Source organism: Bubalus bubalis, chromosome 16 (genome assembly GCF_019923935.1).
Source record: "Bubalus bubalis isolate 160015118507 breed Murrah chromosome 16, NDDB_SH_1, whole genome shotgun sequence".
Lineage (NCBI taxonomy): Eukaryota > Metazoa > Chordata > Mammalia > Artiodactyla > Bovidae > Bubalus > Bubalus bubalis.
The window spans coordinates 78,090,887-78,114,748 of NC_059172.1; the positions used below are offsets into that span (position 1 = coordinate 78,090,887).

The following is a 23,862-nucleotide window of genomic DNA, read 5'->3' on the forward strand; positions in this document are numbered from 1 at the left end:
TGCCCTAAGGCCATGCTTCCCATGGGCTGCTCCTCACCAGTAACTGAGGACACCCCTTCTTGGGAGGCATGGGACTCCTCCAATGGCTGACCTCGGCTCAAGGATCTCTCGACACTTGTCAAACTTTCTTTAGACAGAATGGAGATCTAGGGTGCTTCTGTCCTACCTTCCTTCCCTCTCTCCTGCCCTCAACATCAACCTTGCATCGCAGTCTTACAGCCCTTGCAGGTTTCTTCAGCTCCCTCCCATTTCTCTCACATAGAATTTCCCTTAATAAAATTGTTGCATGTTAAATTCTGTCTTTGCATATGCTTCTTGGAGGACCTAGACTAATACACAATGGGAAATGTTTATGTCATAAACATTCAAGCATGCCAAGTAAACATTTTATATATTCTATGATATTATGTTTAAAACAGCATAGTAAAAGACTAGAAGGAATTACAGGAGCATAGTAGTAGTTGTAGTTTCTTCATGGCGGAATTATTAATAATGTTGCACATCCACTCTAAAACTTAGTGTATTACTTAGGAGCACAGGTTTTGGAATCAGACACCATGGCATCACTAATGCAACAAACATAAACTTGGGCAAACTCTGGGAGATGGGGAGGGACAGGGAGGCCCGGCATGCTGCAGTCCATGGGGTCACAAAGAGTCAGACACCGCTGGGTACCTGAACAATCACAGTCATCCATTTGTTAGCTGTGCAATCTTTGGCAACTTACTGAAACTTTCTAAAATTCAGCTTGCAAAATGGGGATGATAGTAGTTTGTACCTACTTCATAGGATGGTTATGAGACTTAAATAACATATGAAAAATGCATAGCACAGTGTCTGGCACTTGAAAACATAACTAATACTTATTGAGAATTTACTATTTCAGATTTTCTATGTCTGGTATATATTTTCTTTCTTTATTAAAAAGAAGTAACTTTACCTCTATTATCTTTAAGACATCCTAATCTCTGATGTCCTGTCTCCTCCTAGAGCCATCTGGAGAAACACAACCTAAACACCAACAATTCCTCAAAGTCTACTTCCATCAAGAAGTCTCCAGGGTCCCCTAGCTGAAATAAATCTTCTGCCCTTTCTGCCACTAATCACCTTCCCCAAATCCCCATATTTGTCATAAACTTTTATCACAGAACCTATGTGAATGATTGTGAAGCCCTGTAGGGGTTTTAAAAAGCCATGCTCTGTCCTTCCAACAGCTTGTGCGTGCATGCTAAGTCACTTCACTTGTATCTGACTCTTCTCGACCCCATCGACTGTAGCCTGCCAGGCTCCTCTGTCCATGGGATTCTCCAGGTAAGAATACTGGAGTGGGTTGCCATGCCCTTCTCCAGGGGATCGCCCCAAACCAGGGATCGAAGCTGTGTCTCCCGTGTCTCCTGCATTGGCAGGCAAGTTCTTTACTATTAGGACCACCTGGGAATTGCCTTCCAACAGCTTAACTGTGGCATTGAAACATGTAAAATATCATGTATGAAATGAGTTGCCAGTCCAGGTTCGATGCACGATACTGGATGCTTGGGGCTGGTGCACTGGGACGACCCAGAGGGATGGAATGGGGAGGGAGGAGGGAGGAGGGTTCAGGATGGGGAACACATGTAAACCTGTGGCGGATTCATTTTGATATTTGGCAAATCTAATACAGTTATGTAAAGTTTAAAAATAAAATAAAATTAAAAAAAAAATCAGCATTCAATGTATCACACGACTTACTTATTTTGAAATTATTCCAAATTTAGAGAAGGCTGGGATTGAATTCATATACACTTTAGTGGATCAGATTTATTAATAAAATAGGAAACACTGCATGTGTCCACTCATGCACACACACATGCACATGCAGACACACACACAAACAATGAGCAGGAGTGAAAAAATCTGAGGGCAGTCTTTGTGTGGATGTTGTCCCTGGGTTCCCACCAGCTTCCTCACTATGAAACAAGGGTAGTTTAGAGTAGCTGAAAAACAGATTACTGGGGGTTTTAAATTCGTATAGTCTAGTTGCTTTCAAAGCTTCTCTCCTTCTTCCCACTTCTCCTCCATCTTCTCTCTCTTTAAGGGGTACACTTCTTGGTAAAAATGATATCTTCCCAAAGCTTAAAAGATAAAACAGATACAGCAAACCATTCTGTTTGAAGGAAAAATTTCCATATTATGTTTTCTGAGGACCCCCAGGCGTTGCCAAGCATAGTTCAAAATCCTCCATCTAGTCCAGTTTCTTCACAAGCAGAGAACTCCTCCACAGGGTGGAGCCTCTGCTTGAATATGTCCTGAATTACTCCTACTGAAGGCTGCTCATCCCATTCTTGACTTTGCAGGAAGTATCCCTTCACTGTGAACCTGTCAGTACTAATTCTGCCCTCAAAAGAATGAATCTGCTCCCTCCACCTTTACATTTCTTAAAACAAAATTTTTTAAAAAGCAAAAACACCTGTGCCCTCATTAAATTTATTCTTCTAGAGCAGAGGTGGGTTTCCCATGAAGCAAATGAAATTTGAATTCTAGGATGCCTTATTTGCCCAGGATCCTCCATTTTTCCTTCTCTATTTTGCCTTCTTTTTCTATAAATGGGGCCCTCCAAAAAATTAAATTTCAGGCTTCACAATCCCTAGGTTCCGCCCTACCTCCCACCCTCCACAGTAAGTTTCTCCAGTCCCAACAGGGGCTTTTCTGTGGAGAAGCCACTCACTTTTCTGACAGCTTTCCACTTGGAATGCTCCCTATTTTGCCAATTGCCTGCAGCTGTGGTCTAGACAGAGTGTGGCTCAGGGACATAATTACAGCCCTTGCCTGCAGTCCTTCCCTCCTGTTGAAGAGTCAGTCCTGCATTGCATTTCCTTCCTCGGCGCTCACACTGGACATTAGGCTAAAACTGCTGCTTAAGACCTTTCCCTGTGAAGTGTCATCAAGCACGTCTCCTCCTCCCTGTGTTCCTGCTACCCTTCTCATTTCTCCTTGTTTTGAGCTCACCATTCTGTCTTGTCAAGATCTCTTGGAATGCAGATTCCATCATTCAGCTTTTCAACTTTTCACTAAAATTAAATCAATTTGCTTTCTGTGACCAATAATGTCAGTCTTTTCTTTCAAACCAGCTAGCATCAGACCTAAGTAGGCCACTTAATGATTATTTCCAGAAGGTACAACCACTTTCAAGAAAATTCAGGAAGAAAAAAAATATCAGTGTTAGAAACTGAACCAGGAGTCTAACACATGCTACAAAGTACCAGTTGTCCATTCTGAGTTGTTCACTGTTTTCCCTTTAAATGAACACTGAGAACATCTCCGAATCTCAAATATAAAGGTTATTGGGCCAGTTGTTCCAAGGAAAATGCTTTTATTCATAAAATTAAAAGTTAACATTCTTGGTTTAGGTTTCCAGGTGAAAAAGGAAAAACTTCTAATGCTTATATTAAAATATTAGTATGAGAAGAGTAAATTATGTTTGATAAAGAATAAGATGAACATAGATGCATGTGTATGTATGGATGGGTCCTTTTACTGTTTACCTGAAACTACCACAACCTTATTAACTGGCTATGCCCCAATGCAAAATAGAAAGTTTAAAATAAGAAAAAGAATAAAATGACCATTCATTATATCTAATCCCCTTACATAAAATTAAATGCTTTCAAAGTTTAACCTTGAAAGAGTCATATCTTGATTAATATCTTTTCAGTAGGAAATATCACTTCCATATAAAACATATGAACTCTTAATGAAGAGTTTAATAATAATCATAGCCATCTGAAATTTATTAAACATTTCCAGTGTGCCAAGTACTATATTATGTATGTTACACATACTAACACGCACAAAACATGCAGCATACAGGCATATTTAGCTTGAGATAAAGGCAATGTCCAAATGATCATTCTTATTTTAAATCAAATATTCAAAGTGAGATGTAATATATTTCTTAGAGCTTTATAGCATAAGACAAACAAATTAGAAAAGAAAAAGTGGACAATCAAACTCTTCTTTATCAAAGGTTTACCTTAGTGATGCAATTCACTTGTTAAGACACTATATTTCTCCTTGGAACATAACGAGGAAATGAAGTGATTCAGAAGTTTTGAATAACTCTCAATGCTGTTGAATTACCTCATATGCATTTAAAATGCTCATAAGGTAATTTGTATAGTGCTTTATAACATTTCAATTGATTATCCTATCAGCCCCAGAATGAGGAAGCCAAGAAGATATCCCTTGCCACAGAAGTAACATAAAACCGACTACAGATGCTTCTCCAGATCACCAGGGGAGAACCAAGCTTACGGACTGCCAACGGTTTTGGAATAAGATTCCTTGAGCTCTCTTCTCACATCCTTCTCCACATATCTACCCTGCAGGACTTCCTGCATAGTCAGGACCTTATGGAGACAGCTGAAATTTTGTCCACAGCCTGGCTTCTCTCTGGGGTTACATTTCCTATTACTTAGTAGACATCTTCACCTGGAAATCCCATGGGCACTTCAAAGTCAATCTCAAGCAAACTTCCTTACCAGCTTTTCATTCTCCTGGTCTCAATCCTTATCTTCCCTCTGTATTCTTCCTCTTAGAGACTTGCAGTCAGCACCTTAACCCAAGGCAGAATCCACAGCTCTCCCTGTCCACGTGCAATACATTACCAGGTTTTTTGAAGAATATCTTTTACAAAGCTCTCAAGTCCTTTCCTCACTCCCTGACTTCTGGCCCCACATTCCATACACGGATCACTTCGGTTGACTCTCAGCCTCCCGAACCCCCTCCTCAAAGCCACCCTCTACCTCACAGCCAGCTGCATTTTATAAAAGGTGAGGAATCACAGCACCAATAGCTGAAAATCATCCTCTGACCGTGTCTCCTCCCCTCTCTCCCATCAATCACATCCATAAATGAGCCTGCGTTATAGCTGAGCCTAACACATGACTTGGCAAATGAGGAGCCAAGTGTGGACCTACTTCCACATCTTTGCCTTCAGCTTTTTGATCCATGCCTCGTAGTGTCCTTCAGTTCAGTTCAGTCGCTCAGTCGTGTCTGACTCTTTGCGACGCCATGAACCGCAGGACGCCAGGCCTCCCTGTCCATCACCAACTCCCGGAGTCCACCCAAACCCATGTCCATTGTGTCGGTGATGCCATCCAACCATCTCATCCTATGTTGTCCCCTTCTCCTCCTGCCCTCAATCTTTCCCAGCATCAGGGTCTTTTCAAATGAGTCAGCTCTCCCGACCAGGTGGCCAAAATACTGGAGTTTCAGCCTCAACATCAGTCCTTCCTTACCCCACCATAAACAGTCAGTAGGATTAACATGCCCTTATCTTCAAAATCTCAGGTTGAATGTACTGTCTAGGGAGACCTTCTCTGCCCCTTCCACATCCCACCCACTCAGATTTAGGTGCCCAATCTGTATATGTTCATAACCCTCTAATAGCTCCTCAGTAATATTATTTGTTACATAGTTTTCTTTGTTGATTTACTTGTTGACCTGCCTGCCTCCCTCCAGCAGACTTAACTTCCTTGACTATAAGGACTACATTTTATTCACATTATTATCCTCAATAGGTAATAGCTACTGAGTCTATTCATTTATAAATATCCAATTGAAATATCTTTTATTTGCATTATATTTAATGTCAAGCAATATGGATGACTGATTCTAAAGACAGCCTAGTAATTGAGACTGCATTCTCTCTGTTTCACTTTCCATCTGGGAGACCTAAAACCATAGTGTAGACGTTATTATTATACGATAGAGTAGACCACTAAGGCACAAAGACAGTGTGTAATGTGATGGATGTAAAATGATCTGAATGGTTCTTAGTACATAACAAATGTTCAATAGATGTGAGTGGCTAGGACCTTCTGTTCCTATTAAATTGCAACATAAAATCATATGGTTATTTTTAAGCTTGAAGTCACAGCTGTCCCAAAATATGAATGGCAGTTTTTCATCACTGGAAAGGTTTGATTCATACTATCCTGTTCATTTTCTTCCTGGGTTTTTCTTGGAAATCTAAAAAGCATGTGGCATGTGAAGAGAACTGTGGTACTGAAAATGAACCCTAGATAACTTCACTTTAAAAACACAAAATCATGTTGTGCAGAGCATTGTATTATGCTGCATACATTTATATAACTGACGTGTGAGAGAACAGGTGTCATTCAGTCCTATTGCTATGGCTGCAAAAATAAATGATGAGAGAAAGTCAGTCTTTACCTATTACCCAGGAAATAATGAGCATCTCCATCCATGAGAAGCAGGATGTTTTCATCCTGAACAGCTGTTTTGCATGATCTGTGCTGGTTTCATTAGGAAGGATTTTGGTGCCTTCGAATCTGTCAGCTGCATTCATGACTAGCAGTCCCAGAAAAATGGTGAAGGAGGCAGCGTGTGCCACAAACTTCATGAATGGTCCACGCATTATCTTCCCCATCTGCCACAAAACACACCAAAAGAAAGTCTTAGCTTTGTTGTGTGCATTTTGCAAAACACACATGTCTATACACAAGAACAAACATCTGTGCAGTCCAATGTTCTTCTAAGATAATTATGTACATTTATAACTGATATTAGAAAAATAATCCTTTATGCTAATATAAAATTTTGTCTCATTGCTCATCTATATATGCTGATATTTGGGATTGATAGTTAAATAAATTCACTTCTAGAAAATAATATTTAAGTTCTTAAAATATATGTGATACTGACAAAATATTTTATTAGTATAATAACAAAAGGCAGAGCAGAGTATCACAATTATTCATGAAAAACAAACTAATTTAGTGGGCATGAAGTTTTGAGGAAGCAGCAGTGAAAATATTAAATTGAATCTACTTTGCCATGTATACACCCTTCGTTGATATTTGCCTTCTGGGCTTCCCAGGTGGCATTAGTGGTAAAGAACCTGCCTGCCAATGCAGGAGACACAGGAGACGTGGGTTCAACCTCTGGGTCAGGAAGATCCCCTGGAGAAAGAAATGGCAACCCGCTCCAGTATTCTTGCCTGGAGAATCCCATGGACAGAGGGACAGAGGAGCCTGGCAGGCTACGGCCAATAGGATCACAAAGAGTCAGACACAACTGAAGTGACTTAGCACTAGCACTGTCCACATATGTATTTCACTGATGTGGGTGCAAAGAACTGACTCATTAGAACAGACCCTGATGCTGGAAAAGATTGAAGGCGGGAGGAGAAGGGGACAACAGAAGATGAGATGGTTGGATGGCATCACTGACTCATGGACAGGAGTTTGAGTAAATGCCAGGAGTTGGTGATGGACAGGGAGGCCTGGTGTGCTGCAGTCCTTGGGGTCGCAAAGAACTGGACATGACTGAGTGACTGAACTGAACTGCTGTGGGTGCAGGTCAGGCTTCAGGTGATATTGTATGTTGGAGATGCTGTGTGGAGCAAAAGTCAGGTGTACTGAGAAGAGGACACCCAGCCAAGGGCAGGACAGCAGGGCAGGTCCCGTCATGCACTGGACCAAAGTCCTGGAATGACACTGCATTGAAAGTCCAACATTTTAGGTTCAGGTTCCAGTTTCATTCCCTCATTAGCAATGAGTGAACTTCCTAAATTATGTGAAAATCAGAGTCTTCATATAAAATATGGAGACCGTAAAGCTCCCGCGCATCAATAGTGCAGGAATCATTCCCATCTGAGAGGCACGCATCCTAGTCAGAGCAGAGGTGTGGTGTGTGCCCAAGATGTGTCTCAGGGGCCCTGTGCACCCCTGGAATGGTAAACAAAACTCAGCACACGCATGTAAGGATATTTTTTTGTAGGAGAGGGCTCATAGCTTTCAACAGCTTTTTAAATTAACTGATTATTACAGAAAAATATAGAAATAAAATACAGAAATTAATAATAACACCACCACTTATCCAGTACTTTTATGTGCTAAGTACTGTTTTAAGTGCTTTACTCTATTAATTACATGTAACTGTTACAACAATACAAAGGGGTATATGCTGCTGAAATGCCCATTTTACAGATGAAGAAAAAGAGGAAGCAAGGTCCAGAAATGAGCTCCTTAAGTGGTAGAGCTGGAATTTGAACTCAGGTATACTTGGGGCTTCTCGAGTTGCTCAGCTGGTAAAGAATCTGCCTTCACTGCAGGAGACCCCAGTTCAATTCCTGGGTTAGAAAGTTCCCCTGGAGAAGGGATAGGCTACCCACTCCAGTATTGCTGCCTGGAGAATCCCCAGGGACAGAGGATCCTGTTGGGCTACAGTCCATGGGGTTGCAAAGAGTCAGATACTACTAAGCAACTAAGCACAGCATATTTGTTTTAAGAGTTAATGTTTCTATTTGGTTTACAAAACAATTTCTTATTTTCTCATGGAAGTACATATACATGTAAATTCTTAGGGGGAAAAAAAAGGTTCTAAGGTTTTTAACAAAGAAATGCTATAATGGAAGAAATCCAATCAATATTCTCTGCTCCTACAAACTTTATCGGTCTATATGGTTTTCAAAATCATAAAAGTTAGAGCTAGAATGATGAGTCACATAGCTTAGTCCCTTCTCTCTTAATTAGAATCATTAAAAAAAAATTTATTGGAGTATAATTGCTTTACAATGTTGTGTTAGTTTCTGCTATACAACAAAGAATCTTGAGCCTCCCTCTCGCACCATCCCACCCCTGTGAATCGTCACAGAGCACCGAGCTGAGCTCCTTGTGCCATCAGAAGCTTCCTACTGGCTATCTTTCATCCATGGGAGTGCACACATGTCAGTGCTGCTCTCCCAGTCTGTGCCGCCCTCCCCTTCCTCTTCCGGGTCCACATGTCCATTCTCTACGTCTGCGTCTCTGTTCCTGCCCTGTAAATAGGCTCATCAGTACCGTTTTTTCCAGATTCCATTTTTATGTGTTAATGTACGATATTTGTTTTCTCTCTCTAACTTAGGCCAGGCAGAATGTCATGTTCTGCATGTGTGTGTGCATGTGTGTGTGTGTGTGTGTGTGTATGTGTATGTTTAGATTAATAGATCAATCTAGTTTTAAGTCAGTGGATCCATATAGTTAGATATATTGCAGAGCCAATCCAAAATTAATTTGTAAAAAGTTGCTGTAAAAATCATGTCTGAAAAGCATACTTCCCTAAGTAAATATTCCTTAGCTTGAATCAGAGTATTTTTTTGTGTTTCTTTTTAAGATCCTGTTTAAATAGAACTCTCATATAAAGTTAAAACAAATGGGAGAGAAAATAGGACTGATTTCCTTTTGCCTATTGTCCTTATCCATGTTTTTCTTTAAATATGGACTGTTAAAAACTGAACATTAATGCAACTTTAATTTCTTTTCCATAGTGTACCACATATACAATTTAAATTTGACATTGTTATATATACAATTTATTGTGACTTGGCTATTTAATCATGTATTATATAAAGTTTTTCCATGATCCAGTGGATGTTGGCAATTTGATCTCTGGTTCCTCTTCCTTTTCTAAAACCAGCTTGAACATCAGGAAGTTCACGGTTCGCATATTGCTGAAGCCTGGCTTGGAGAATTTTGAGCATTACTTTACTAGCGTGTGAGATGAGTGCAATTGTGCATTAGTTTGAGCATTCTTTGGCATTGCCTTTCCTTGGGATTGAAATGAAAACTGACCTTTTCCAGTCCTGTGGCCACTGCTGAGTTTTCCAAATTTGCTGGCATATTGAGTGTAGCACTTTCACAGCATCATCTTTCAGGATTTGGCATAGCTCAACTGGAATTCTATCACCTGGAAGAACATCTATTTCTGCTTTACTGACTATGACAAAGCCTTTGACTGTGTGGATCACAATAAACTGTGGAAAATTCTGAAAGAGATGGGAATACCAGACCACCGGATCTGCCTCTTGAGAAATTTGTATGCAAGTCAGGAAGCAACAGTTAGAACTGGACATGGAACATCAGACTGGTTCCAAATAGGAAAAGGAGTATGTCAAGGCTGTACACTGTCACCCTGCTTATTTAACTTCTATGCAGAGTACATCATGAGAAGCGCTGGACTGGAAGAAACACAAGCTGGAATCAAGATTGCTGGGAGAAATATCAATAACCTCAGATATGCAGATGACACCACCTTTATGGCAGAAAGTGAAGAGGAACTCAAAAGCCTCTTGATGAAAGTGCAAGTGGAGAGTGAAAAAGTTGGCTTAAAGTTCAACATTCAGAAAACGAAGATCATGGCATCCGGTCCCATCACTTCATGGGAAATAGATGGGGAAACAGTGGAAACAGTGTCAGACTTTATTTTTCTGGGCTCCAAAATCACTGCAGATGGTGATTACAGCCATGAAATTAACAGATGCTTACTCCTTGGAAGGAAAGTTATGACCAACCTAGATAGCATATTCAAAAGCAGAGACATTACTTTGCCAACAAAGGTTCGTCTAGTCAAGGCTATGGTTTTTCCTGTGTCATGTATGGATGTGAGAGTTGGACTGTGAAGAAGGCCGAGCACCGAAGAATTGATGCTTTTGAACTGTGGTGTTGGAGAAGACTCTTGAGAGTCCTTTGGACTGCAAGGAGATCCAACCAGTCCATTCTGAAGGAGATCAGCCCTGGGATTTCTTTGAAAGGAATGATGCTAAAGCTTAAACTCCAGTGCTTTGGCCACCTCATGCGAAGAGTTGACTCATTGGAAAAGACTCTGATGCTGGGAGGGATTGGGGGCAAGAGGAGAAGGGGATGACAGAGGATGAGATGGCTGGATGACATCACTGACTTGATGGACGTGAGTCTGAGTGAACTCTGGGAGTTGGTGATGGACAGGGAGGCCTGGTGTGCTGCGATTCATGGGGTCTCAAAGAGTCAGACACGACTGAGCAACTGATCTGATCTGATCTGACCTATATAAAGTTTAATCAAATAAAGCTCATACACATGATTAAACTTTATATAATACATGATTAAATAGCCAAGTCACAATAAATTATATATATAACAATGTAATTTAAATTGTATATATGGTACACTATGAAAAAGAAATTAAGATGCATTAATGTTCAGTTTTTAACAGTCAATATTTAAAGAAAAACATGGCTAAGGACAATAGGAAAAAGAAAATCAGTCCTATTTTCTCTACCATTTGTTTTAACTTTATATGAGAGTTCTATGGATCTTGTGTATGAGCTTTATTTTGGAGCAGGAAATGGCAATCCACTCCAGTGTTCTTCGCTGGAGAATCCCAGGGACGGGGGAGTCTGGTGGGCTGCCTTCCATGGGGTCGCACAGAGTCGGACACAACTGAAGCGACTTAGCAGCAGCAGCAGCATGAGCTTTATTTAATCATGTACTTCAAGGTTCAATATCTTTCTGGTGAAAAAAAATCTATTGTTATAAATATTAAATGAACATTTTGAAAGTTCTCAATTTATTTGACTGTTGTGGAAAACTTGGAATGGGGCATTGACTATTAGTAGTGAAATCTATGAAAAACTTATTTATTCCCTGCCTTGTTCAGGGGAGAAGCAGAGGCAGCCTTCAAAACACAAAATAACAAAAACTCAAGAAAGCACAAACTAAAACAGGGGGAGAAGAGAAAAGGCTAGGGACGTAAAACAGAGTGAGAAGAGCGCCACCCACGTTAGAGTGGACCTCAAGTCTGAGAGGCCTAGAGCTTGCATTCAGCTGTCTGAACACATCTCAAGCCAGTATTCAGCCATCCAGGGCGATGAGCTGCACCTCCCTCCTGAGAAGGCTCACTCTCGCTCTTCACGGGGTTCCTGGCCCTCTGCAATCTACCCCTTCATTCTATCCAGAGGGCAAACAGGAGAATCAAACCAAGCACTTTTGTTGCTTATTAAAGGTTGTGGTTTAAAGAAAAAATAAAACAAGAAAACACATAAAAAGTTGGCTTATAGGAAACTAAAGTGATGTGTGTGGATATTCATATTTTCCATTTATTATCACAAATCATTGAGAGTTGAGTTTCCCTATAGAGATGCTGGGAGATTTGGTGGACTTTAGGAACCGGAGTTACTCCTTTGAGTTTACTATGAGTTATCATAGTAAAATTTGTCATCTATATATTCTGTGATGTAAACAAATTTCTAAAAAAAATAAGTGTAAAGAATAATTGACCAAAGTGAAAAACTGATGGGAGTTTCAAAAGGGAGGGGATATTTGTATACCTATGGCTGATTCATGTTGAGGTTTGACAGAAAACAGAAAAATTCTGTAAAGCAATTATCCTTCAATAAAAAATAAATTAATTAAATTAATAAAAAAAACACACTGGCGGGGGGTGGGGGGGGCGGGGGGGAACTTGTTGGGCAAAGTCTGTGTTTCACTGGTATGATTATCTGGCTACAATATTCATTCCCTTTTTGGGAACTACAGATCAGATGTTATGCTACAAGTTGATGCTCTAACTTTCAGTCCTTAAAGCTGAACAAATACAAATTAGAAAGATGGTTTTACAAAACAGATTGGCCTTAGATATTCTAACAGCCACACATTGGATATCATTAATATCCAATGTTGTACATATATACCAGATATGAGTACTAATGTTACTCACTTTACTAAACATGTGAACAAAGTGAATCAGGCTATGGATACTCCTAAAGCCACAGTCACCTCACTTTGGGAAACGTTAACTAGCTCCCCATGGTGGAAAACTATCTTAATCGTAACAATTCTAATTGTTCTGTTTTTACTGTTTGCTTTACATCTGTAACTGTGTAACTGGATTTGTTTCTCTCCGTCTGAAAGCTTTTAGGTTACAAAAGGTTGTTCAAGCTCCTACGAGTGCCACGGCCTCCTCCAACTATTACTTGGGGCCCCTGGATCAGAGACCCTCCATATGAGGGTTAGGAGAATATGTTGCCTCAATGATTTAGGGACCATGCCCCTCAACAGCAGGAAGTAGTTATGTAAAGAAAACGATGCCCCTTTCCCTTGGCAATATAATTCTCCTAAAAGAAAAGGGGGTGATGAGAGAGTGAAATCCTAGGCAGGTTAATAAGAAGTTCAGGGTCTCCAAGGAGAGAGGGGTCTGGGATTTTTGAGGAAGAGATAGGAGTCTGGAATTCTCAAGGAGGAGGAAAGGACAAACTTTTTTTTTTTTTTTTTTTCTCTCTACATTCCTTAGTCTTAGTCACATAAAACTTTTTTTTTTTTTTTTAAGCCCAGAACTGATGATTACACACAAAAAAATTCAGTTTAAACTCTGTACTAGGGATTATATAACAACAATGTAGCCTGCTTGAGGACAGTTTTTGCTTCCTGAAAACCTTCTGACTAATCCTGATATCTTAGAATGTATATTATGGGAGTGGGTCTGGTAGGGTCTTTCTACTGTTAAGTTCTAATCCTGTCATCCTAAAATGTAAATTGTGGGAGTAGGTCTAGTAAGATTTTTACAACCTTGAGACATTCTTTTGATTTATTGTAATAACTAATTTAAAAAGTATATAACCCCCTTGCTAACACTAGCGAGGGGGGCATTCTCCATCCCCCTTCTGATGTCTGTGTCAGTAGCTTTCGCTGTCCCTTTGCACTTTAATAAAACTCTGCTACACAAAAGAAAAAAAAAAAAACAAAAAGCAAAACTGATGTACCTGAAAAATGACTGAAAGGAAGAACTTTAAATGTTACATCATATTCTTTTTAAGTATGTATTTATGATCAAATAGCTATTAAATACCAATAGTAAATAGAAAAGGTTGCAGCTAGTACTAGCTGAAGCCAAAATGATTTGAAATCACAGCATGACCTATTTTTACTATAATGAGCATAAAACATATTTGGATTATGGTAGAAAAAAGAGAACAAGTAAGGACAAAAAAGAATTTCTTAAAGAGCAGACTTGAGGAATGAAAACCAAGCTCTAAACAGAAACAGGGACTCTGTCAAGGTGCATAGGCCTGAAATTTGGTCTGGTATAATTTTCATGGATGTTTTTGAATTTTTAAGTATTTAAAACAGTATTTTAAATAAAAGTATTAATATAGCCCGAGTAATTTTCCCTTATTACAAAAAAAAAATTCTCTAAGTTGTAATATTTATATCTCTGTCACTAAAGGGAAAATATAAAATATATTTTATAATCATGCTTCAAACTCTAAATGAGAGTCAGTAAAATAGATTTTAGATATGAGAAAAAAATACATTGACAGTGCCCTTTTAATTTGATTATTTGCCTTGATGATCTAAATGAGGATGAAAAACAGATGGCAGAAAGAAACACAGTTATGGAAGAAGAAATAGTAAAGGAAATCAGGTTGATTAGGATTTAATCAAAAATTAAGAAATGTGAAACTCTAAGGACTGCCAAAAATAGTCTGTCAAAGACCAAACCCTCTGAAAGGCATTATGTTTTTGAGCTCATTATGGAGAGGGGCAATTATTCACTTTAGAAAATATATTACAGTTTAACTGATCACAGAGTAATAACAAGCATAAGTCAGTTTAAATCTCTGAAGAACCCGAAAATGTATGTCGAAGCAGAATAGAGACCACATACATAGATGTGGCCTATGTTCTAGTAAGGAGGATTAATTAGTTTTTTCAAAATGAAATCTGTCATTCCAATGAAAAAAGGAAAAAAAAAGAAAAGCTTAACTTTCTAGAAAAAAATCCATGCTATAAATTCTAATTCTAGTAAATATCACTATTTTCATTTACTTTTCCTCCTTTATATTTTATTTATGAATCAATTTTTGGCCTTTATGAGGAAAACATTTATGATGATAGATTTTACCCTCAGGAGAAAATGCTCAGTTTCTAGCAGTTCCTATCTTTATCACTGGAAGTAATGATGAAGCTCCCACTATGTGAAAAAGGCTTTGCATCGGCTTCTTACTATAAGCCACTTAGAAACATTCCTATAAGGTTAAAGCACCAAATATGTGACTAAATAATAATTTTAAAAAATGTTGGCAATAAATAAAATAAAAAAACAATGGCAAGATGTTTGGACCCATGTGAAAATAAGCCATATCCAGGTTTAAGAACAGCAAGTGATTCAACTGGCATATCTACATAGCACTTAAATAGATGGTCCAATAGACATTTTAGCTACATAGCTTTAGAATTATTTAAATTTGGCTCTCAGAGTTGAAACTTAAAAGATTCCAGAAATGTGGCTTCCAAAATATGAAGAATAAGATTGTTGGCAATGCACGGCAAATTTCTATGCCTGTTAAAGCATGACAGGTCAACATTTTCCAAACTTGTTCTGAAAGGCTAGGTTCATTTGAACAAACCAATTTCATCAAAGTCTGGGCAGAGGGAGTCTGCTAAAAATAAAACCAAACAAACAATAAAAGCTATTTTTGCTGTCAGGTTACAATGTATAGTGTCCCAAAATAAATCCTCTTCATTGAAACAAGCCTTATAGGAGTATTTACACAATTGTCCTTTATTTATATTAAGATTTATTAGTTAAAATAAATGATAAACAGAAACTTTCATCTCAGATTTTGCCAGCGGGGGGGAAAACAAAAGGAAGCGTTTTTAGGATGTTATTTGAAATTCTGCTCAATGCATGCTTCATTAAAAATGTAGAAATATATGCACAGGCATGACTAGAGAGAAGACAAATAGGAATAATCTAACTGATGTTTTCTTTCACATATTACTAACAGTGATATTACAGGTGAACTTTTTCTTTCCATTGCTTTTTTAAAATTTCTTATAGCAAATATGTTATTTTTATAATGTGAACCCAACTCTGACTTCCTGACATTTTTGTTTGAGAAATAGAATTTTCCCTGCTTAACTGGCTCTAATAAATAAAACAGACAGACTTTGAGGGGCTGACAGAGGTCCAGGCTTCACAGACGTACCTTGCTGCACGGAGCAAACCAGTAAACGAGAGCCAGGAAGGGCAGTCCCATGGCAACGGCGAGGACCACGAGGAACTTGACCGCCATGGTCTGCTGCCGCAGCCCGGAAAGGTTCTCATACCATATGGACAGGAGCTGCTGTTGGCAGTTTGGATGGGCTACAAACTAGCAGGGGGTAACAAAACATTTAACAGCTTGATTAAAGAAGGATTCAGCATAAGCTTTTTGCTTGTGTTCTAATATTAAGTTCTATCCTTTCTCATAAAAAATATTGTTAGAATTAAAGAACAAATGTAAAATATGTAGGGGACAGGTATCAAGCAATGTGGCAGGAGGTTGTAATACAGTTTATGTAAATTCAAGGATTCAAATTTACCAAACTTTTCCTTTAGGACTAAAGGACTTTCAAAGCATAGACAAATTTTGAAAATTTAGTGTTATAAAAAGCTTCATCAATATTTTATAAAAGGACTTTTATGATTATGCACTTTTTCCATCTAGAAGGAATGATATAAAGATCCTGCTAATTTGGATGTCTAAATAATTTTTTTTAAAAAAAGTATACCACCTTTTCTGCCCTGACCTAAAGTGCTAAATGTATTTTATACTAGATTCCCATTTGCATATTGTCTTTTTATGGACTGCCTATTCTATTCCATTGATATATTCCTGTGCAATAAACTCTTTCAAATAAGAAAATTGTATAACTAAATTTCATAATTTTTACTTTTCAGAATATTTTTGTTCTCATATATTTAATTTTTACAGATGAATGCTACATATGACAGAGAGCATCATTTAATATACAAAAAGCAACAATCCAAAATAACAATTGCTGAAGAATATTAAAAGGTTAGACAAAGGACAGATTATATAAAGGAACTAAAAATGTTACCTAAGGATGGTTAACAGTCAAAGACAATTAAATCAAGATACAGTGTCTGTCTTTGTAAAATGGTAAGGTTTAATGATACATGAGTGGAAGAAATAAGCCCATCTGTACACTGTTGACGTGTACCTTTTTTGAGGGAAATTTATCAAATGTCTTGAAATAACAGAAACTTAAGAAAATAATAGACACCCTTAAACAGTAAATGGATTAAATGAACATAATTATATAAATCAGCATAATGATATGTAGGCTTTGAAAAGGTTGAGTGGATGTTTACATGCTAATATATGAAGATGTCCAAGATAAATTTATGGAGAAAAATAGAATACTGACTATTCCGCATTAAGAAATAGGAAGACAGAAAGGGGTTATGTCTATACTGTTTGAAAGCCAATCATAAGTCTGTATTACTTTTATTATAAAATCCACCTTTAAAAACTGGTTTTTTAAATACAAAGGGAGAAAAATCAAATCAACAAAAATAGAATGAAAATGGAGAGATCACAACAGACAACACAGAAATACAAAGGATCATAAGGGACAACTATCAGCAACTATATGCCAATAAAAGGGACAACTTGGAGGAAATGGACAAATTCTCAGAAAAGTACAACTTTCCAAAACTGAACCAGGAAGAAACAGAAAATCTTAACAGACCCATCACAAGCATGGAAATTGAAGCTGTAATCAGAAATCTTCCAGCAAACAAAAGCCCAGGACCAGACGGCTTCACAGCTGAATTATATCAAAAATTTAGAGAAGAGGTAACACCTATCCTACTCAAACTCTTCCAGAAAATTGCAGAGGAAGGTAAACTTCTAAACTCATTCTGTGAGGCCACCATCACCCTAATACCAAAACCTGAAAAAGATGCCACAAAAAAAGAAAACTACAGGCCATTATCACTGATGAACATAGATGAAAAAAATCCTTAACAAAATTCTAGCAATCAGAATCCAACAACATATTAAAAAGATCAAACATCATGACCAAGTGGGCTTTATCCCAGGGATGCAAGGATTCTTCAATATCCACAAATCAATCAATGTAATATACCACATTAACAAATTGAAAAATAAAAACCACATGATTATCTCAATAGATGCAGAGAAAGCCTTTGACAAAATCCAACATCCATTTATGATCAAAACCCTCCAGAAAGCAGGCATAGAAGGAACATACCTCAACATAATAAAAGCTATATATGACAAACCCACAGCAAACATTATCCTCAATGGTGAAAAATGGAAAGCATTTCCCCTAAAGTCAGGAACAAGACAAGGGTGCCCACTCTCACTACTACTATTCAACATAGTTTTGGAAGTTTTGGCCACAGCAATCAGAGCAGAAAAAGAAATAAAAGGAATCCAGACTGGAAAACAAGAAGTAAAACTCTCACTGTTTGTAGATGACATAATCCTCTACATAGAAAACCCTAACGACTCCACCAGAAAATTACTAGAGCTAATCAATGAATATAGTAAAGTTGTACGATATAAAATCAACACACAGAAATCCTTTACATTCCTATACACTAACAATGAGAAAACAGAAAGAGAAATTTAGGAAACAACTCCATTCACCATTGCAACAAAAAGAATAAAATACTTAGGAATATATCTACCTAAAGAAACAAAATACCTATATATATAGAAAACTATAAAACACTGGTGAAAGAAATCAAAGAGGACACAAATAGATAGAGAAATATACCATGTTCATGGATCGGAAGAATCAATATAGTGAAAATGAGTATACTATCCAAAGCAATCTATAGATTTAATGCAATCCCTATCAAGCTATCAATGGTATTTTTCAGAGAACTAGAACAAATAATTTCACAATTTGTATGGAAATACAAAAAAAAACTCAAATAGCCAAAGCAATCTTGAGAAAGAAGAATGGAACTGGAAGAATCAACCTCCCTGACTTCAGTCTCTACTACAAAGCCACTGTCATCAAGACAGTATGGTACTGGCACAAAGGCAGAAATATAGATCAATGGAACAAAATAGAAAGCCCAGAGATAAATCCACACACATATGGACACCTTATCTTTGACAAAGGAGGCAAGAATATACAATGAATTAAAGACAATCTCGTAGAACAAGTGGTGCTGGGAAAACTGGTCAACCACTTGTAAAAGAATGAAACTAGAACACTTTCTAACACCATACACAAAAATAAACTCAAAATGGATTAAAGATCTCAACGTAGGACCAGAAACTATAAAACTCCTAGAGGAGAACATAGGCAAAACACTCTCTGACATACATCACAGCAGGATCCTCTATGACCCACTTCCCAGAATATTGGAAATAAAAGCAAAAATAAACAAATGGGACCTAATTAAACTTAAAAGCTTCTGCACAACAAAGGAAACTATAAGCAGGGTGAAAAGACAGCCTTCAGAATGGGAGAAAATAATAGCAAACGAAGCAACTGACAATTAATCTCAAAAATATACAAACAACTCCTGCAGCTCAATTCCAGAAAAATAAACAACCCAGTCAAAAAGTGGGCCAAAGAACTAAACAGATATTTCTCCAAAGAAGACATACAGATGGCTAACAAACACATGAAAAGATGTTCAACATCATTCATTATCAGAGAAATGCAAATCAAAACCACAATGAGGTACCATTTCACGCCAGTCAGAATGGCTGCTATCCAAAGTCTACAAGCAATAACTGCTGGAGAGGGTGTGGAGAAAAGGGAACCCTCTTACAGTGTTGGTGGGAATGCAAACTAGTACAGCCACTATGGAGAACAGTGTGGAAATTCCTTAAAAAACTGGAAATAGAACTGCCATATGACCCAGCAATCCCACTGCTGGGCATACACACCAAGGAAACCAGAATTGAAAGAGACACATATACCCCAATGTTCATCACAGCACTGTTTATAATATCCAGGACATGGAAACAACCTAGATGTCCATCAGCAGATGAAAGGATAAGAAAGCTGTGGTACATATACAGAATGGAGTATTACTCAGCCATTAAAAAGAATACATTTGAATCCGTTCTAGTGAGGTGGATGAAACTGGAGCCTATTATTCAGAGTGAAGTAAGCCAGAAAGAAAAACACCAATACAATATACTAACGCATATATATGGAATTGAGAAAGATGGTAATGATGACCCTATATGCAAGACAGCAAAAGAGACACAGATGTATAGAACAGCCTTTTGGACTCTGTGGGAGAGGGCAAGGGTGGGATGGTTTGGGAGAATGGCATTGAAACATGTGTATTATCATATATGAAATGAATCACCAGTCCAGGTTTGATGCATGATACAGGGTGCTTGGGACTGGTGCACTGGGATGACCCAGAGAGATGGGATGGGGAGGGAGGAGGTAGCGGGGTTCAGGATGGGGAACACATGTACACCCATGGTGGATTAATGTCAATATATGGCAAAACCAATATAATATTGTAAAGTAATTAGCCTCCAAATAAATAAATTAAAAAAAAAAGAATGTGAAATTTTAAGAATTAATGAGTTTACATACAACTTAAGATATGTGCTGTTTATGGAATATATGTTATATCTCAATAAACAATTTTTTAAAAGAAAAAAATAAGTAAAACATATCTTACATAACTTAAGAAAGCAGTCAAGAATAGGAGGCACTGCCTGAAGACAGAGACTAAAAATATTCCACAAATAAAGATGCAGGAGATTCAAATGCACTAAAGAAGGAACTGAAGGCATTGATCCAGAAGTGGACTAAATTAATAAGTGGAGATGGGTCTTAAATAATGATGTTCCCATCCTACAACGAATGCCTTGTATTTTGAACACACAAAGCCATTTTTGCATCATTCATTAAGTAAAAGAAAGTGTCAATCATTGGATAAACAAGTCTAGATTTTTAAAGACCAGCATTTAGTGTAGGTGAAATGTCTCACTGCCTGGCAATTAGAATTTACTAGAGATCCTACCTAGAGCAATTAATTAGAAAAACCCAGCTTAACCTAATTATGCCAATCCTTCATCTTGATTTAGCATGAATAAAAACTGAAATAACATAAAAGGGGCTTTGTGCTTGATCTTACTTTTTTTACGTCATATTTAATGGCAAGTTTTAAACGGCTGAGGTTAGGACGATAGTGATCTCCACCACTGTGGTGTATTTCAACATCCCCATTCAGAATGGCTTCTACTTCTTCGGTATTTCTGCACAGATCAAGGAGTCCAACAACAAAATCTTTGCACTGCATTGACAGTTTTTTGTAGTCATTCTAGGAAAGATAAAAAAAAAAAAAAAAAGTAGAAGTATCACATTTTACTATGTTACACTGTAGAATTTATCAGTGATTTGACTGTAGAGAATAAAAAAGCTCTATTTTTAGGTTTATTATTCTTTTTAACATGCTTAAGTTGCTATGCTGTTGAGTGAGCTCTGAAATATATTAGCACCATAAAGATTGTCCTTATATTCCAAAGAGGAAATTTGTCTAAAACACAATGAAAGTTGCCAAAAAGTACTGTACTACACCAAACTCACCTGCTGATTCAGGAGAAATAAAAAGTTAGCAACTCTTCCCATATCATGATCATACTTTCTTGCACACATCATATCTCCTATGTTCATAACTTCACCAGCTAGGCAATTATTGGAAGACTTTATATACGGTGTTGATAAACTTGAGAAACACAGAACATTTGGAAAGGTTTCAAGAAAAGCAAACATATATCACTTCCCTATTTACTAAATTGTTATTGAGGAACTTTACTTATCAAACTTATGGGATCAAAAGACAAGATCTAATATATAGTCTGCAAATTGAGATTCTTTGGATAAAAGGAAGTTTGATGAAAATACTTTCATTATAAATTACTGTTGAGGACCTAATAGCATGTTGAGAGGATTTGGAGACTACAGATCATATTTAAACATCAAATACTCTTTTTGAATTTACATACACCATCTATATATATATCTTCATTCAGGTTTCTAAAATTTCCTTCCTCTGTATTCTCTTACATGGAAATAAGGCCATTCATAACCCAGTGTTAATAAAGAAAATCTATTAGCTAGAATTTGTTGCATTGCAAGTGGATCATAGAATCTCAGTTAATCTTCACAGTCACCTTGATCACTTAGGTTACATCCAAAACTGCAGCCACTAGGTGCCAAAATGAGGCTTTAAATTTAACCCTGTTTGGCTGCACTTTGCCTGTAAGAGTTTTGTCACTTTGTCTCTTTGTAGAATGCTTTTCTGTTTTGATCTATGAAGAACTGCAAGGTAAGCCAGGTAAATATGATTTCCATTTGGCACATCAAAAAACTAAGGTCACAGCCTCCATGGCGAGTTTACTCTTAAATCAGCTTTGCAGATTCAGAATTAGTTGTCCCCTCCATTTTGAAGTCACCAGTGTTATAGGATAAAAAGATTCCTTGCAGGGATCAAGAGAAGAAGATATTGGAGAAATAGGAGAGGCTCTAGATATGATTCAATAAGGTAACATTGTGGGGAGTCTATATGGAAAACAATTTCATCCTGAGTGTATGCAAAGGACCTACTTGGGCTCCTCCCTGTTAGTTTCACTTTGCTAACTGTAGGTTCAAACAGATTCTATAAAAGGAATTTCATAAACTATGTCTCAACTGAGAATGACTCAAACTATTTTCCACAGGTATCTGGTCAGATAGTATAAACAAGGTCATGAGGAAACAGCTCTTCCCCTTTCATGAAATAGTCGGTTAAGGTCATGGGGAAGACCTTTGAGATGTAGAAGTACATATGTTGTCCATGCCCACTATTCCATGTTATAGTGTTTAGGAGCTTTGGCTTTTAAGTTTAAATGCATGCTACACGCATGCTAAGTTGCTTCAGTCATGTCTGACTCTTTGTGACCCTATGGACTGTAGCCCGCCAGGCTTCTCTGTCCATGGGATTCTCCAGGCAAGAATACTGGAGTGGGTTGCCATGCCCTCCACCATGGGATCTTCCTGACCCAGGGATCAAACCTGCGTCTCTTATATCTCCTACGTTGGCAGGCAGGTTCTTTAACCACTAGCACCACCTGGGAAGCCCAAGGTTAGATATGTTGCTGCTGCTGCTAAGTTGCTTCAGTCATGTCCGACTCTGTGTGACCCCATAGACGGCAGCCCACCAGGGCCCGCCGTCCCTGGGATTCTCCAGGCAAGAACACTGGAGTGGGTTGCCATTTCCTCCTCCAATGCATGAAAGTGAAAAGTGAAAGTGAAGTCGCTCATTCGTGTCCGACTCTTCACGACCCCATGGACTGCAGCCTACCAGGCTCCTCCGTCCATGGGATTTTCCAGGCAAGAGTACTGGAGTGGGTTGTCATTGCCTTCTCCAGGTTAGATATACTTGTGATCAAATCCAAGCTCCTCCAGTTTTTAGCCATGTGCTCTAAGGTAACTTAAAATCAATCTATGAGGTAGGTGCTATTATTATTCTCATTTTACAGATAAAAAAATAAAAGTTTAGTGAGATTAGTTGTGCTAAAGAAATCACTCATTTCTTTATATATAAAGAAAATATATGTAAAGAAAAGCATATATATAAAGAAACTTTCTTTATATATAAAGAAGTGCATATCAAGCACTTGATAAAACATAATTATTGTATTATATCATCAAAAGCAAGACCTGAAAACAAGCTGTTTCTTAACATTAGTAAGAACCCATGGAGTTATGACAAAATTTAATATACCTAGCCTCTATTGTCTGTAGCACTCAATTCTAGATGTATCCTTAGTCCTTATGGAGACAAAAATGTAAGAATCAAAACCAGTACTCTCTAGAATTCCAATAAGGCTCATGTGAAATTAGATATTTCAAAGGAGGGTATGACCCTTCAAATATGGGGTAATAACTTTTAGTAGAAACCACATGAATTGATACAGTACAGGCGTTCTTCGCTGTTCAATATCTTAAAAATTATTTCCAACTCATTGCTAATTCACAAGATATATTCCAAGCAAAAACAAAACAAAAACCCATTTAAAAAAAAAAAAAAAGAATAAGACTGCTTTTAGAAATGTATGCTTTTTTTCACCTTGGGAATCATTTACAAATGTTTTCATGTTTATGTTCTCTCAGACTGAAATGTAAACTCACTTAAAGTGAGATATTGGCAGTAGTTCATGAGCCATACTTAACACTGTGATTTCAGTTTTTTGAAATAAAAAGTGAAGCTGGT

General features: G+C 37.7%; 1 protein-coding gene and 1 long non-coding RNA gene across 7 annotated transcripts in view; one reads left to right on the forward strand and one right to left on the reverse strand.

Annotated features, from left to right (window-relative positions):
• The window catches only part of LOC102412447, a 37,913-nt gene extending 32,920 nt beyond the window's left edge, over positions 1-4,993 (forward strand). The window contains exons 4-5 of the long non-coding RNA XR_327021.4: positions 991-1,311; positions 4,191-4,993. This is a non-coding gene — a long non-coding RNA (uncharacterized LOC102412447). The remainder of the gene's footprint in view (positions 1-990; positions 1,312-4,190) is intronic.
• Positions 1-23,862, reverse strand: part of TRPC6 (transient receptor potential cation channel subfamily C member 6) — a 158,307-nt gene that overhangs the window by 21,152 nt on the left and 113,293 nt on the right. For 4 of the 6 annotated variants that reach the window (XM_044929795.2, XM_044929794.2, XM_044929793.2 and 1 more), the window contains exons 3-5: positions 20,743-20,928; positions 15,788-15,952; positions 6,214-6,430 (exon numbers count right to left, since the gene is read on the reverse strand). In XM_044929795.2, the coding sequence (XP_044785730.2) occupies positions 6,214-6,430; positions 15,788-15,952; positions 20,743-20,928 (568 nt within the window). The remainder of the gene's footprint in view (positions 1-6,213; positions 6,431-15,787; positions 15,953-20,742; positions 20,929-23,862) is intronic. The other 2 variants (XM_044929796.2, XM_044929797.2) reach the window with 2 other exon arrangements.